This window comes from Cyprinodon variegatus, unplaced genomic scaffold (assembly GCF_000732505.1).
Source record: "Cyprinodon variegatus isolate N-32 unplaced genomic scaffold, C_variegatus-1.0 Scaffold1036, whole genome shotgun sequence".
In the NCBI taxonomy this organism is placed as follows: domain Eukaryota; kingdom Metazoa; phylum Chordata; class Actinopteri; order Cyprinodontiformes; family Cyprinodontidae; genus Cyprinodon; species Cyprinodon variegatus.
In genome coordinates, this window is record NW_015151489.1 from 54,333 (window position 1) to 71,053 (window position 16,721).

General features: G+C 39.1%; 1 protein-coding gene across 9 annotated transcripts in view; it reads left to right on the forward strand.

The window, feature by feature from the left end:
- The window catches only part of LOC107100959 (guanine nucleotide exchange factor DBS-like), a 67,438-nt gene extending 51,662 nt beyond the window's left edge, over positions 1 to 15,776 (forward strand). For 5 of the 9 annotated variants that reach the window (XM_015399669.1, XM_015399664.1, XM_015399663.1 and 2 more), the window contains 28 exons: positions 62 to 175; positions 534 to 650; positions 726 to 875; positions 2,195 to 2,319; positions 2,414 to 2,528; positions 2,611 to 2,730; positions 4,413 to 4,604; positions 4,675 to 4,866; positions 4,944 to 5,097; positions 5,185 to 5,237; positions 5,789 to 5,868; positions 6,028 to 6,094; positions 6,182 to 6,297; positions 6,382 to 6,451; positions 6,547 to 6,639; positions 6,725 to 6,817; positions 6,906 to 7,031; positions 7,102 to 7,323; positions 7,403 to 7,495; positions 7,571 to 7,649; positions 7,754 to 7,826; positions 8,194 to 8,291; positions 8,513 to 8,605; positions 8,753 to 8,827; positions 12,337 to 12,446; positions 12,559 to 12,671; positions 13,522 to 13,625; positions 13,724 to 15,776. In XM_015399669.1, coding sequence (XP_015255155.1) covers positions 62 to 175; positions 534 to 650; positions 726 to 875; positions 2,195 to 2,319; positions 2,414 to 2,528; positions 2,611 to 2,730; positions 4,413 to 4,604; positions 4,675 to 4,866; positions 4,944 to 5,097; positions 5,185 to 5,237; positions 5,789 to 5,868; positions 6,028 to 6,094; positions 6,182 to 6,297; positions 6,382 to 6,451; positions 6,547 to 6,639; positions 6,725 to 6,817; positions 6,906 to 7,031; positions 7,102 to 7,323; positions 7,403 to 7,495; positions 7,571 to 7,649; positions 7,754 to 7,826; positions 8,194 to 8,291; positions 8,513 to 8,605; positions 8,753 to 8,827; positions 12,337 to 12,446; positions 12,559 to 12,671; positions 13,522 to 13,625; positions 13,724 to 13,803 — 3,117 coding nt within the window. In that variant the 3' untranslated portion in view covers positions 13,804 to 15,776. Of the gene's footprint in view, positions 1 to 61; positions 176 to 533; positions 651 to 725; positions 876 to 2,194; positions 2,320 to 2,413; positions 2,529 to 2,610; positions 2,731 to 4,412; positions 4,605 to 4,674; positions 4,867 to 4,943; positions 5,098 to 5,184; positions 5,238 to 5,788; positions 5,869 to 6,027; positions 6,095 to 6,181; positions 6,298 to 6,381; positions 6,452 to 6,546; positions 6,640 to 6,724; positions 6,818 to 6,905; positions 7,032 to 7,101; positions 7,324 to 7,402; positions 7,496 to 7,570; positions 7,650 to 7,753; positions 7,827 to 8,193; positions 8,292 to 8,512; positions 8,606 to 8,752; positions 8,828 to 11,626; positions 11,719 to 12,336; positions 12,447 to 12,558; positions 12,672 to 13,521; positions 13,626 to 13,723 lie in introns of those variants that run through there. The other 4 variants (XM_015399666.1, XM_015399668.1, XM_015399670.1 and 1 more) reach the window with 4 other exon arrangements.
- The last annotated feature ends 945 nt before the right edge of the window (positions 15,777 to 16,721 follow it).

Sequence of the window (16,721 nt, forward strand, 5' to 3'; positions counted from 1 at the left end):
TTCCCCTAACACACAGAGTTCAGTTAAAAAACATCTTTCTGCTGCTTTTTCCCCCACTCATGGTTCATTTCCAGCGAACTTGCACCTGGTTCTGGTGTTACGTCCCACTACTTTGCTCCAGCGGACTCTCTCGGACATCCTGTTCAAGTACAACAGGGATGAGTTCAAGATGAAGGTGCCAAATGATTGTTTACTTTGTTAAAATTTTATTTGTTGTAATGTATTACCTATTTCTTCTGTTGTCATGGCAGGTATATTTATGACAGTTGAAGATATATATCTAATGTGATGTGACTGTGTTCAGTGGTGCTTTTGATGTCCCCACATGGGCATGGGCCCAAGGCGCATTTGAAGTAGCAGCTAAGAAAGACCAGATAAAATAATTATTACCAGTATATTGAGTAGATGTTCCTTGTTGAGAAGGGGGATATTGTGTCATAAAGGAATGTACTAAATTTACACAGAATTTTATGATTTCTAGCATCATTGTTTTTTGCATGCAGGAGAGGCTCATGCTTGTTTTTATTAATCAGGTGGTGATGCTGAGTACAGTGACTGAGCTCCATGCTTATATCGACCCAGGACAACTGACCACAGACCTTGGAGGCACGCAGGAGTACCACCACGACAGCTGGATCTCCCACCGCACTGTATGCAACGTGTTTTCTGCTTAGTTAATGCCACTGTTCATGCAATTGAAATAACCGGTGTGTTTCTCATCACAGGCCATCGAGGCGTTCGCTCTGATGGTGAAGACCGTGGCTCAAACCCTGCAAGCGTTCGGCACTGAGCTCGCAGAGACGGAGTTACCCAACGATGCAGAGGCCACCGTCGAGCTGCTGCAGGAACACACGTTGAAAAAAGACACAATGAAGGTTTACCATCACCTTTGTTTTGTCCAGGGTTTTGGGAGGGCATTTTTACTTGTATCTACGGGAATTAGTTTGTGCATATAAGCAGTAAGTATCCATGATTTTTGGTAGTTTTGTTTCGGTAGTTCACAATTACAAAGAACATTAGCCAGAAATCTTTCCTTACTAGTTCAACACTAACATTAGTTTTTATCAACAAAAAAAACCCCTAAGCACTAAAGCCCTGAGTTGTTATTTCTGTGACTAATCACAAATTTAACAGAGTTAATTACCTGGACATGAAATCCACAAAATTTCATCTAATGGAGCCAAATTTCAGCCCCATTTACACTACCCTTTTTGGTCCAAGCGTGGTAACTGAGATACAGGGTTCCTGCAGATCCCCAAAAAGTCTTAAAAGGCAATGAATTCTTCAATATAAAAATAAGGCCTTAATTGGTATTAAACAATCTTAAATCAGTATTTCATAGGCCTTACAATTGTCACCAAGTGTTTTTGTAATTCATATAAAACATTTAAATAATCCACAATAATTTTTTTGACATTTACCGACCGGCTTTGCTGGAACCATTATTAGTTCAGCGGAACCAGCGCTAGTTAGATATGCTCATGCTAGTTAAATATTTAAAATAAGTTCTTTTGTCCCATTTGCAGTAGCAAATATGACTGTTTGGCTTTTTGACAATATGGTCAACAAGAACAAGCTAGTTGAAACTATTTTTATTTAGCGAGCTAGTTTCCAATTTAGCTAAATTATGGAGCTGCTATTAAGATGGTAGCTCCAATTGACATGAGCTACTTAGGTACATTTTTATGGCCCTATTCAGCTATTGCTCAAGTTTAAGTACAGTATATATGGATCAGATTGTTTCGACAACTTCATATCAACATTCTTTATGCAGACTTCCAAACTCATGGGAGGAAATATGACTTATTAGTTGACTAGTTTGCCAAAAAAAACCTCTTAGTTTGGAATAATGAGCTGAAGGGGTGGCACTCCGGTGTAAGATTCTAGCTGTTACTGTCTGGATAAAAGTAGAAGGTGAAAGTAATTTTAGAAATGGAGCACTAAAATTGATTTAGGCAAATATATAAATAGTGCTGTTTAGTTGTGCATAAAGACTAAAATCAACAATTCATATTTATACTGTAAGAATTCCTGCTAGCTGCACTGGTGAGGGTTTTTTAAATGCCAGGTGGTTACCTGGTTGAATAAAATCGACAAGTTAGGTTTATTTGGTTGGGTCAAAACAGTTTTGTTTTATTTTTTCCTGACTTTGAATAAAGACAATGTTTGCAATAATTATCTCTTCAATTACCAGACGGACCTGAAGGTGGCGCTGTCACAAGGAGGGCGTCTTCTGGCCTGTATCAATGAGCCTCTGCAGGCGGATGCTGAATACAACATGACACAAGATGAAATGGAGAACTTGGCTACTGTTCAGAGGTGCATGGACGGATGGATGCATCCAAAATATTACATTTTTCCATTAACTAATAAAAAAAAACAAAAATAAACTCTTTTCACACTTTTGTTTCAGACTCATGGGTCAGCTGGATGAAACAGAGACTGCGTTTGATGATTTCTGGGAACGTCACCGCACAAAGCTGGAGCAGTGTTTGCAGCTCCGACACTTCGAAAAGCACTTCCGTGAAGTAAATGAAGCCTAATCCCAGGAAACTTTGTTTTCCAACTTACATGAAGAAAATTAACCTTCAACCTCTTCTTGTTTCTTAGGTACGCCCCCAGCTTGATGTGATGTATGAGCGTCTGTCGGGTTTCTCTGAAATCAGCATAAGTCCCGCCCATGCAGAACATGTCCTGCGAGAGCTCAGCAGCCATGAGGAGAGAGCTTATGTAAGATCCCAGTTCAAAGAAAATATAAGGTTGAAATTCTGCAGAGGGGACACAGAAACACAGTTCAATGTTAAATATATTCCCAATACATTTAACTTTAGTCGTTATGTTACAAAAACAAAATCTCAAGAGCCTAATTAGGATTAATTACATTTGATGAAAACAAAGCGGTGCTGTGTAAAAATTGATGGAAGGTGTGGTGGAAATGAGGCACCATTTATTTGCCAAAAGAATATAATACCACAAAGTACCTACACAACCCACCTAATTAGTAAATACAATTTGTGTTAAACCAGCTGTTCTGTGAAGGACTTGGACGTTTGTGAACCAATAGCATGATCATGGGGCAGAAATTCGGGAGAATAGTGATAATAACTGTAAAGATTCCATTCCGGGAATAAAACAAAGTTTAAAACATCACAGGGAGAATTGTGTAATCCAACATTGAAAAAAGCAATACCGACAAATGGCCGTGAGCTTCACTAACAGGCTGGGGAAGGAGAGCCTTGCTTTTACAAGGCAGTTACTTTAGAGGAGCTGCATAGATCCTCAGCTCAGGTGGAGAAACTGCTAAATGAACAATTATTAGCTGAGCACCTCAAAAGAGTGGGCTTTATGGAGGAATGGCAGATCCTTAACCTCTTAATATCCACCTCATTTTTGGAAATTCTCGCCTATTTTACATACCCAAATGGAAAAGCAAATAACTTAGGAACTGTAAGCCCAAATTACATGTATGATACATTATTTTTAAGCTAACAGATTCTAGTTTCTGAATATATACATGAACATTGGGTGAATAAAACACCCAAGCTGCATCAAGCCCAAGCTGCATCTGTTCAAGAGAATCTAAGCTTTTCAACAATGTCTAACATGTCTATATTGGTAAATATTTTAATAGTGTAATTTTCATGCATTCTGAGTTAATATGTAAATGCTCTAAAACGGGTTTTGAGAGGTTAAGAAATCCTTTATAAATGAAAGTAAAATTTTCACTTCACATCAGCCTGAACTCATCATGTTTAAGTGACTGGACTATTGTTCCTCTCTTCAGCAGGGACAAGAAATCGGCTGAGAAGTTGATAGGAAGATAGATTGAGTTAAAATAAGCAAAAGCCTGTTGGAAAACCTTTAACAAGCTGCAAAGCAGCAAAAAGAGCATTTAATGTACATCTGGAGTTACAACGATATGCTTCATATCAAATTATATTAGAATTTTTGAATGGCCTAGTCAAAGTCTTAAAGATACCCTATTTTAGAATCTGTGATATGATGAAAAAACTAACAGTTGTCATTGAGCTTGAGCTTCTTTTCCATCCACTTTGAAATGATGTAAGTTTTATGTTTGTCAATCAAATAAAATCCCAAATTAAGTATTTAGCATTACTGTTAATATTTTAGATGAATTTTTCCTGTTTTTTTTAATGATCCATTGTACAATAACAGAGATTTAAAGCATTTTTGGAGAATTTCTGATAGGGTCCAGTGTTTATAAAGCAAAGAAAGACCTTAGCAACATTTCTGAGCTGTTTAAACAGAGTTATTGGTATGAAAATGATGGGTTGAGTCACAAACTGCACCATGTAGTGTTTCATCAAAAGATTGCCTCAACACAAAGTTTTATTTTTCAGAAACAATGATGTTCCGTGTTAAGATGTCATGTCTCTGTTGTGTTTCATCAGGAGCTGATAGACCTCGCCTTGTCTCTAGCCAATGAAGGGGACCGGCTAATAGAAAACTCCCACTATGCTGAGGACAGCATCAGGCCAAAGTGCACCGAGCTAAGAGGAGTGTGTGAGGAGATCAGCTCTACTTTGAGGAGCAAGAAGAGCCTTCTGCTCAGGGCCTTGGAGCTGCACCACTCTCTGGAGAAAGTACGAAAACTAAGTAAGGTGCAGGGATAAAAGAAATCTGGATGAGGTGCTTAAATTATTATCCTTGCAGGCATTCCAGTGGTGTGAGGAAGGCATCTTCCTGCTGGCCAACCAACCAGTGGACCGATGTCAGTCTCAGGATGGAGCTGAAGCAGCTCTGCAGGAACTTGAGCGATACCTGGACACTGCAGCTCTGCACACCATCACAGACCACGGCGCCATCTGCTGTCAGTATGAGGCTGTGCTTAATCCTCAACTTAGGGTCAGTGGACGGATTTCACCTCATCCTTTACGGCAATATATGCAAGGATGTTAAAGTTGAGCTCTCTCTTGTATCAGGACCATATTGATAAAGTTTTCCAGAAGCAAAGTTCTGTTCAGGAGATGTTTGAGAAGAGACGAGTTAGTCTGAAGAAACTTGCTGCCAAGCAAACCAGACCAGTCCAGCCAGTAGCACCAAGACCTGAGGTCAAGTCTCCACTTTCCTCTCCCAGTAAGTCCTCACTAAATACATGCAGATATAAATCTGTAATTAGAATAAATGAAATCGGAACAGTAAAAGAATTCAAATGCTTTGCAGATCTACAGAGGAAAGACAGGAGATTCTCAGCAGACAGTGCCCTCTGTAAAAAGGTAAATGCATAACTTTAACTTATATTTTAATCTGGGGCTTTTTCAGTTTTTTTTATGAGGTTATAAAAAAGAAAATAAATAATTACGTTTTACGGCAACCATTATTATTTGCCTTTGCTGTTAGTAAATTGTTGATTAAATCATATTTGTATACATCAGAGCATCACAGCATCTCAAAGTAGTGCAGGGAAAATAAGCTATTTTAGCAAAAACTAAAAAGTGTGGAATGCATTTGCATTTTGAACATTTATACACTGAGATCTTTGTCAAATTTTCTTTGCATAATGGTGAGATTCACAATAGGGTTTACCCAAAACGATTAAGTGCCGCCTAAAGTTAATACCAACATTTCCAATTACTACATATGTGTGTGTGCATGTGTATACATTAATAATATGTGATTGTTTAAACATCCTTTTGGATTTGTTTGTTTAGTAAAATTCAGATCAAATCCGCTTCTGTAACTATAAAGCTCTTTGTCTATGGGGTTTGCTTCTTAAAGCTCAGCGACACGTGTGTAAATATTTATGAACTGTGTACGTTTTTCCAAGGGGGAGTCTCCTGTACACAATGGGAGCACAAGGCACGCTTCCCTTTCAGAAGAAGAGGAAAACCTTGCAGTACTTCGTCGGTAAGTGCTCATAGGTCCTCCACTGGATTCATAAGCTGTCATTTACCTTCTTTAGGAATTGGTTCGGGATTTGTTAAATCATGGCTACAACCCAACAGCAGCTAGCTTCTTTTAGATCAATCTAAAAGCTTTGCTTGTACTGTTTCCTTGGTTTTTAAGTCATGTGATGAACGAGCTTCTGGAGACGGAGAGGGCGTATGTTGAGGAGCTTCTGTGTGTGCTGGAGGTGAGTGTATTTTACTCACAGATTAGAGGAAAAAATAAAAGATGGCGCCATCCTGTCGCTGCAGTCATTTGGTGATTTTCCTGGCAGGGATATGCAGCAGAGATGGATAACCCCGCCATGGCTCACCTCATCCCCAGCACCCTGCAGAGCAAGAAGGACATCCTATTTGGGAATATGCCTGAAATCTATCAGTTCCATAAGAGGTACACGTCTCTCTGCATGCTTTGTTTTGTTCAAACCGAAATCAACACCGTTTCAAATAATCGTGGTAATTTATTTCTCCGCAGGACGTTCCTTAAGGAGCTAGAAGCATACACAGACTGCCCAGAACTCGTAGGCCGCTGCTTTTTAGAGCGGGTAGAGTCTTCGTGGATTAATTTTGTCACAGATAACCTTCACTTTTCTTAGGAACTCTGTTCGTTTAATGTTCCTGTCCTTAAACATCCCTGCAGATGAAAGACTTGCAGATCTACGAGGCTTATTGCCAGAATAAACCTCGCTCTGAGAGCTTGTGGAGACAATGCTCAGACTGTGCCTTCTTCCAGGTTTGCCTCTTTATTTTCCCCCAGCAACATGTCTTTAGGGTGAAATTCAGTCTAGATATAAATTAGTTTTGTTTTGTGTCTTTAGGAGTGCCAGAAGAAGCTGGAACACAAACTTGGTTTGGACTCCTACCTCCTTAAACCTGTCCAGAGAATCACAAAGTACCAGCTACTTCTAAAAGTGAGCCAGGCACATGCATTACGTCAATTATTTGGGGGTATAGTTTGTTAAAAAAAGGGTCAGCATTACTTCCCATCTGCTCCTGCAGGAGTTGCTGAAGTACAGTAAAGGCTGTGATGGTGCTGATGACCTACAGGAAGCTCTCTCCTCCATCCTGGGGATCCTGAAAGCCGTCAACGACTCCATGCATCTCATTGCCATCACAGGATACGAGGTATATTTCTACCAGCTTAAAATGTCTACAAAAGAAAGTTGTTTTTTTAATGAATATTTTCTTCATTTAGGGTAACCTGTCAGAGCTAGGTCGCCTTCTGATGCAGGGCTCTTTCAGTGTTTGGACGGAGCATAAAAAAGGCCATGCCAAAGTGAAGGACCTGGCCAGGTTCAAGCCTATGCAAAGGCACCTGTTCCTGCATGAGAAAGCCCTGCTCTTCTGCAAAAGGAGGGAGGAGAACGGAGAGGGCTATGAGAAGGCGCCATCGTACAGCTTCAAGCATTTGCTCAGAGTAAGAGCAAGCTGTTTTTCATATCAAAATGATGACCTCGCTGCATGTAGTGTAACTATCTACGGTGTTTCTTTTGCAGATGAGCGCAGTGGGCATTACAGAGAATGCTAAAGGAGACAACAAGAAGTTTGAGATTTGGTGCAATTCCAGAGAGGAAGTTTTTATAGTGCAGGTAACATCAAATAAATCGACTCGTATTATATGTCTGCAGAATAAGCACAAAGGAACAATGAGTTGCTTTTTCTAGGCTCCAACGACGGACATTAAAACGGCGTGGGTGAATGAGATCCGGAAAGTTCTGACTCAGCAGCTCAAAGCCTGCAGAGGTAGACGGGTTTGCTCTGCTTTCTCTTGTTTTTTTACTTTTTTATTTATTTAACTCAGCCTAGCTTTAACCTTGCTTTCTGCTGTAATATGTTGTATGTTTCAGATGCCAAACAGCAGAAGAGTTCAGACTCAGCTTCTCCAAACGCCACCAGCAATAACACCTCCGTCTCCCTCAGGTTGGTGTTCAAGCATGGGTTCAAATCCCACGGAAGCTTTCTTTGTCGCTTTTTCCTGTTCATTTCTCAAGGTTCTCATCTGTATTTGAACTTCTTTAGTTCAACGGATTATTTGTCCCTCTTTGAGATGTTTTAGCCTGCTTCGTGCTGTCAAACTGGTTCTGTTGATCTATTGTACAGGTTTGGTAGTTCATTCAATTTTTAATATGAGATGGAGGGGAGCTATTATGATGTAACACGGGGTATGCTTTCTGTATTGACTCAGGTTTTCCATTAGATGTTCACTGTAATCTGGGATTTGAGATAAAACAAGAAATCTGCACAGAGAACTAATTTACTTAAAAAGTCGCATCTCAATCTCCTCTAGTCCCTTCCGTCAGAAGAACCAGAAGAAGCAGGATGAGAAGAAGTTGGAGCCCAACCTGACCTCAGAGGCCAACTCATGTCCATCACCAAAACAAAAAGGTAAATAATCACTGCGTCCCACAAAGATATCATTCTTTTTGTTGTCGGGCTTTAAAAGCGTCCCCTGCTGAGGGCTGCTCAGTCAGCTCTCTGTAATCTGGACTCTTTTTCTCTGCCATCTTCATCTCCACGACTCCATTTGCCCTATTCCTACCCACTGCCCCCCGGCTACCATTTTGCCCCCCTTCCCCTGGTTATCCATTTCAAACCATTGCCTCCAGATGAAGCTGTGTCCAGTCCGACCACTGACAGGTCCTCAGCGGCTAAAAAGCGTTTTACTTTGCAGGGTTTCAGCAACCTCAAGAGTCCCAAAGGTAACATTAGAGATATGGACAGGAGTTTTCTGTATTGTTATGCTCGAGGTATTCTGCCACCTAGTGGTGAAAGAGAAACAGTCCTTGCTTCTTTTTTTTTTTGCTATCTTATTTTTGCTATTGCTTCTTTCCTCTCCGCATGCCCAGGCTCAGCTCTAAGTCCTGAGCACTCATCCAAACGCCATTCGGTCAAGAGCGACCCAACTCCGTTTGGGTTCAAAGGTACTTCCGTGTCCCGTTTGTGGCAGGGGGTGTTGGATTTTTTTAATGCCCATCATTCATTTTCCCATCCCTCCTCATTGGTGTGTCTCCCACTCTTGCAGTTAGACTCTCATTTCACATTTAACTTGTTTTATACGTGCTATTTGCATGGGAAGCCATTCCTTTAGTCCATACTCTTAGACTTTTAGACATTTTGTGTACACAGAGTGTACACAAAACTAAATTTCATCTCTCAAGATATTTTTATTGCTAAAGTGCAACAGTTATCAAATGTTAACATGGTGATCAAATGTAAACATAAGATTGATATATAATTTACAGTTTCCAGCAGTCAGCGTTTGTTCTTTTTGTGTATATTTCTGACATAAAGTTTCTCTGTGACACACAAGTTCAGGCCAGCAGTTTAAGACTGCTGTGGAAACAGGTTTGGATGTTGAATAACCATCGAGATTCACGCCTCTCCTAAACAGGAACTTCCTAAAACATCTATATGAAAGCAAAAGGATAGAGGAAGTTGTCGCGTTTGGTGGTGGTAGCATCATGCTGTGGGATTTCTTCAATTCAGTTTATTTATATAGCGCCAATTCACAACACATGTCATCTCAAGGCACTTTACAGTTCACCAGATCATACAGTCAAATTGATTTAAAGTTTTATATCTACACTGGAAAGAATATCTAGAAATAAGTAAAAATTTCTTAAATTAAGTGTATTTATCCTTAATTTGAGTAGGTAAATGAGATAGTTTGCCAATGGAATGAGTATTTTTACTCATAAAATAAGATATTTAGATCCTATGCACTTGAAATAAGACAATGCAATTGTGTTTTCCTATTTTAAGTGTAAATTGTCTTGTTCTATTGGCAAAATGTCTCTTTTACCTCCTCAATCCAAGAACAAATGCACTTATCTTAAGAAGAAATGACTTTAGCTGTAAGGAAAACCAGTTGATTGCATCGACTCATTGACTTAAATGTAGTCCCTCACACTAAGCATGCTTATAGCAAGAGTGGAGAGGAAAAACTTTCTTTTAACAGGAAGAAACCTCTAGCAGAACCAGGCTCAGTGTGAGCGCCCATCTGCCAAGGTTCAAGGAGACAGAAGCAGACATACAAAAAGGGGTTTAATAATGAAATTAAACCTGGTGTAAAATTCCTTAACGTCACTTTAATGCAAAAATTAGCCCTTGGAAACTCGGATCGAATATTTTTCTAAAGAAGGCAACATAAAAATAGTAGAGTAGAAAAGCCCACAGACAAAAACAAAGGGATAAAAAAACAACCTTAGAAAACATTTCCAGGATATGAAAATCAAACGGTAGGACAATGTATGCAAAATTAGAACAAGGCAGAGAATCAACAAGAGAATTAAGTTTTGTACATTTAACTGCAACATCACATCGTGAAAGTAAAACATTACTTTATTTTCCGGCAGTTTTCATACTTTGGCCGGGGTACTATTTATACTCTGGAGTTTCAACATTGGTGTTAACTAATAAAAACAAATGAGCAAGTCTTACCAACAATGGCACCGAAAAGATAATCATATTGTGTAGATTACAAGCTGCAAGTAGAAAAATACGCAGGCAAAAACTGTAATCTAACAGAAGAAAGAAAGTTTGGAGTTAGAGTTCTTTAAAAGTGACACAGAGGATAAAGATTTTTATTATTTCCTTGGATTTAGTAATTTGGAGCATGTTATTTATGCTATAGTTATCTGAATAACTCTTAATATGTTATGTTAACATACCGGGCTCGTTCTCAATTTGTTGTTTATGTGTCCTGTAACGTAATATTTTTATCTTAAATTGCCTTTCAAGATGACATGTCTGTTCTTGGTGTTAAATTTTATCAAATTAATTTCCCCCAAAAAGGTGACTTATATTCCAGTTAGACTTATATATGTCTTTTCCTTCTTTATAATGCATTTTATGGCTGGTGTGACTCCGGAGTGACCTATAATCCAGACAATACTGTACTTCAAAAACAGATTGTAGAGAACAAGACAGTAAGAACACTAAATTAAATGAACAAAAAAAAGGTTGAATTACTTAAACTGCTGAGGTTCTGTATATAGATATCAGGGTTTCTGATATTAAAGAGAGAAATGTTCATTTTCTGAGCTGTATTAATGTTTTTCACAGATTTACAAAGTAGAGGGATATGGAGTTATTTATGTGGGTTTTTTAAAGTAAAAAAAAAAATTAAATTAAATTCCAGGAAAAAAAAACTATCATCTGAAAGATAGAAAAAAAAATGTCAGATCATGTTTTTTTTTCTTGAATTCATTAAAAGCACAAAATTAACTCCATAGAAAAATCCCAATTTTTTAACTCCATCCAACACGGTAAGGATTTAGTGAAACGACATTTGTGAGGCTTCCGACAAAATTATCCCAGACACGCCTTGAAGCTTGTTTTGATGAGGGATTAGAATGCTAATCTAAAGCTTCAGGAATAACCCTGATCAGAAGCCGTTTCAGGTCAAATGCACACCCAGAATAATGCCAGGATATATGTTAACATGCTACATGCAACTTTTCTCTTTGCAGATTAGCCTGAAAAGTTTTTCCCATAAGTCTGCAGGTTTCATGCAATGCATCACATTTTTACATTGATGTAAAGGTTACTGTGCTGAAAGCCCTCTGAGAAATTTAGCCAACCTTCCTGGGATGCCTAATCCAGCTCAACCAACTGCCTGGATGCTTTACTAACACCTGCAGCTGTTCAATGTGGAACCAAACGTTACTAAAATGTCTGTCATCTATTCCGTCGGTCTGCTGTCATTCATTCGCTGGCAGTTTCTTCCCCCTTTTAGAGCTGGCTCCACGCAGCACTCTGACCAGAGTCAAATGGATGAGTGCCTCTAATCTGTTACAGAGCAAGCGGCAAGGTAACACTGCTGCTTTCAAGGTTCAGGGTTTAGCCGCTCTTCTGGTGCCTCCCTATGGTGAAGCTAGCAACATATCCAATTTTAAACACATTAAGACGAGAAACAATTAAGTGTAAGCTGAAATTAAGCATTAAATATTTAATTCTAAAATGCCTGCTTCACCATAAATCTGTTATTTCTCCTTCTTCTTCTTATCTTGGGTGTTTTCAGGGATTTTGTTCAACCTCTTGGAACATTTTTAAACATTCATATGCAAGTTTAAAAAGGACAGATCTGTAAGAACTGAAAAAATTATCATCTTTGGATCATTCTGTTTCCCCTTCATCACTTCTATTAAATTCATTGTCTCTGGGCATTTGGGGCTGACCTTTTGTTTTCCATCCTCTTCTAGTGGATTGGTTGGTCTTGTTTTGACCTGCTCCTGATGTGACTGACATTCAGTTTGTAACCACAATATCACTATTTTTTTCTGAAAAGATTATTTGGATTAAAGAATTGGTTGTCCAGGGTTCAATCTGATGTCGCATCACAGTCTGAGACAGTCTGAGTGCATTAAAGATGTTCTTCCTCCTGTCTTTAAGTTATCATGCTCATCCTTTGAATGTCTCACTCGAACAGGCTGGAACAAGCCGTCTCTATCAGCGGACGCCTCAGAGGAGATCGATGGCTTCTCCAGTGGAGAGGACCCCATGAACTCTGACACTGAGGATGATGTCGTGAAAAAGCTGGTGAGCTGGAAATCTCTCCCTAATTTTTTTTATTTTAATTTTTTTGTAAACTGTAAGGATTTCTTAATTAAAAAAAAAATATATATATATATACATATTTTTAACCCTTTAGGCTCCAGGAAAGTACACTGTGGTAGCAGACTGCGAGAAGGCTGGTCCTCAAGAGCTGTCTGTGAAAAGTGGAGACATGGTCCAGCTGATCAGAGAAGGGGAGGAGGGACAATGGTAACATCTTTCCTTCTTTCATTAAAAATACTCCTAATTTAAGGACTACAGCATCTAGCATTATGCTAGAACTACACACTTTCAATCTATTATATTTGGATTTCTGCACATTAAAGGTATAGTGGAAGATTTTTGCGAATTTTTGAAAATACCTGCACATGCACAGCGAATGCCGTTAAATGCTTGCGAGAGCGTGCAGGAGCCCATTTCTCCTCATGCACGCTCTGTTTAAAAGTTGCTCTTTGCATCGCTCATACAAGCTTACTTTCCAAAAGATTTGCAATTTTTCCACAATGTCAGAATCACCACCAGTAAGTCAAAATTGGGACGAGAACATAGGACGGCCTTACGTAAACATATCACTAGAATAATTGACAATTAGGAGGACCACTTATTTTGTTAATCCACTTGGAAAAAGAACCTCCTCCACTATACCTTTAAGATTGAATTTTGTTACACACAGTCTTATGTCTTTTGTAGCTTCTACCATTCTCCAGGCTTTTGGAAAACTGCAAACAGGAGTTATCCCTCTTTTGGACAGTTAAAATATGTGGAGTTTGTAGATAATAGATCCTCTGTTAATGGATTATTATTAGCCTGACTCATCCAGAGTTAATATGGCTGCTCTGATGAATTCACCCCATGTTCAGATAATGAACTGAACAACCCAATTCACACTTTTTATTTGCTTATTTTCTAAAAATAATAAAAACTATGCACCCTTCTTCTTCCACATCACAAACATATGTTAATTTAGCAAAAGAACTGGAAACACTACATGTTCAATGTCTATCAAGGGAGGTGTTCTATGTCAGATTGTTGTGACTAAAGTGAATATAATCCTCTGTAGGTTTGTGAAGAACCTTCGCAGCGGTAGAGACGGCTGGGTGGCAGCTGCAAACCTTCTCAGCCTCATCTCAGAGTCCAAATCATCTCAATCGCTGAGCAGCTCTGGTAGGTTACCTTGACACGAAATGTTTTCACTTCTCATTAACTATTTATCCTGTTTCACACACAAGCATAAGCAGATTGCTTCCATTTTTGTCCTGCAGATGGCAGCGTCTCTGGGAACCTGAGCACCTCTTCCAGCTGCAGTGAGACCTACACCAGCTTCTCAGACATCAAACCCTAACCTAAGATCTCTGTCCCATCTCCATCCCCTTCACCTTTAAGTTATTTTCTACTTGCATCATAAAATCTGCAGCTTTCTCTGACAGAACAGAATCAGTGTTTCAATTTTTTATGAAACAGGCAACCCGACTTTAAGGTTTTCTTGCACCTTACAATTTTTTTATTTTTTTTTTTTACCACGTAAAGCATCATCTCCTGTCAGGTCAACTTTAAAAAAAATGTTTTTTTGTTTACCGAATGGGTGTTCAGTGCCATAGCGTGATTATGTAGCATAAAAAAGGACTTAAAAAAAAAGAATATCTGCACTAAACTCAGCAGCACTGGAGTCACCCTGACCCCCTTCAAGTCGAGGACATTGCAGCACAGCGACAGATTCTTCATCAGAACTCGCACAGATGCTATTGAACAGGTATTTCGCGTATTCCAACGGCTTTAGTGGCTGGCATTGATCGTACACTGTGAAAAGTGGCGGCTGGCTGCAACAAGAATCATGCTGGTGGTGCGTCCTGGAGTGAAACCGGACCCTGGGACACGGAAGAGGTGTTAAAGCCCTGCTGTGTGTGTTTTTGGCACAAAAAAAATGCAAGTCACCGAATAAACAAAGGTACTTATGTCTTAAAGGTCGAATGTCACCAAAAGCTTCACATCTTGCACTTATCTACTCAAATATTGGCAGCTTTGACATCTAAATACCTTTTTTTCATTTGAAATGGGGCCTCGCCTCTGAGGCGCGCTCCACTTTACCTCTCAGGAAATCCTTGTTGCTTGGTCAAGCAGGTGCAACTGCATACCTGTGTGTTTTAGCTGTCTTTGTGTGCACATTCCCAGCTGCCAGTTCAGAACAACTGTTTTACTGCAGGAGGAGTTTCAAAGGGGCTGATAACAGTCAAATAAGTGGCGATATAAATCACTTCCCAGCACTGTGTGACTGCGACCCTCGTCGCTGCACATTGAAACTATCAAATGACGTCGCACGCCTAAATCAACCGCGTTCATGTTTGTTATATTTATGTGCCAGCTGCACAAAAGAAAGCTTTGTCCTCGGTCCCCACTCCCAGCCCCATTCAGGCATGTGACAGACCTGCTCAACATGTTTGAGGCGACGCCTGCGCTCTACCAACATCTTAATGTGGCTGACCCCATTCAGAAATAATGAAACAGAAAAAAAAAATGAGTTATTGCAGGAATTAAACAGGAGGAGGAAGCTGTGATGTTATAAACACTGGATCACAGCCTCCGTCTGAGAGCAAACATGGTTTTATATACCCCAGGTTTCTACTGTATTCACAAGGCGCTGTAAAGTTCTCTCTTCCTTTATTTTTATGAACAGGAATGTGCAGGGCGCCGATGAACTAAGCCCAGCTCCACCCGTTTATTGCTCAGAATGAGCCTGACGTCTCTGCTGGTAAAAGGAGAGGAAGAAACTTTTACTGCAGGCCTTTTAGTTTCAACGTTTGTGTGGCTGACCGGCCTTATGTGTTGATAAATGTACCTCTTCTATGGATGTCACCTCTATACCTCATGCTGTTTGCCCTCAAGAGCACGTATACTGTAAAGAAGAGTCTGTTTGTCCCAGCTTTTCACTCCTTGTGGCATGCTCCTCACAGCTCCCCATTTTAAACCTTAAAATATATATTTTTTACCTGCCACTGTTCGTATGTTACGAGAGTTTATTTTCTGCCCTCTGAAGGAAAGCTGACGAGGGCACTAAAACATGTCAGGGTTCGATCGTGGTCACACCTTAAAGTGAAATGAATCATTTGTATGGCTGGCAAAAAAAAAGAAAAAAAAAAAAGAATGGGTATATTTTCTAATTTTATTTTTTATGCAGCACATTGCGGCAATCACTCTCTTTATTTTCTGATGGTATATCTACTGTGTATGATGGTGAACTAAAAGATGTTATTATGAGACATATATGTATATTTGTACATATGTATTCTGACTTGTATGTATGATTAAAGCAGCTTTAATAAAGTCTTAATCTCTTGTTTTCTTAATCTCTTGATTACGTCAACATTTATTTTTTAATTTTCAAATGCTCCAACTGACAGTCATGTCGTGCATTGGGTGCAAACATGTTCCAATTACTTATCAGTCCAACCTTTGCAGCCTTTTCTCCTTTATTGTCTCCTATCATCTTTAAGGAAGGTACCAATTGATGTAGTCTAAAGGTAAATGTATCTTCTTTTGTGGCAGTAAATGAGCAGAGAAGATACAAGGGAGGATTTAAAATATGGTTAAAAATAAATATATTACAGTAAGTGTTGGAGTCTCAGTGATCATCATTGAAATTTTATCTTGGCTCAGCAGGGAAAACAAAAAATAGAAATAAAGAGATTTTTTAGCGGATTATCAATGTAGCCTTTGTATCACAGTTGTTCCCGAAATATAATTTACCCCCATTGGGAAAACAGATGATCTCTATTTAATTCTTAAAGAGAAGCTTTGTTATTCTTCTCATATTGCATATAGTGCCACCTTTTGAGTGAGAGTTTTATTGTCAGAGGTCTTCAGGGACCACTAGTTGATCCTTTGGACAGATAATATAGATGCTGAAATTTACACCATATGGTCTGCAGCTACATGTCATTGCATTATTTCTAGTTTTATGTTATTTTCACCCTTTTACGTCTTTGTACCATCCATTAATCCAGGCACACCAGAGGATTTAGATTTTGATAACGGTCTTCTAAAAAAATTTGCTAATTATTCAAAGTCAGCTTTTTCATCTATACCAGTTTGATTTCTGTCAACAAGGAAGATTAAATTAGACAAAAAGGTGAGGGTACAAATATGTGAAATATGAGCACAAATGGCAATGTTTAAAGACTATAGATCCTGCCTTTAAATTACTTTTTTCATCTAAACGCAAATCTGTTTGCTTAGCCCATACTAGTCTTAATTGCAAGCTGAATT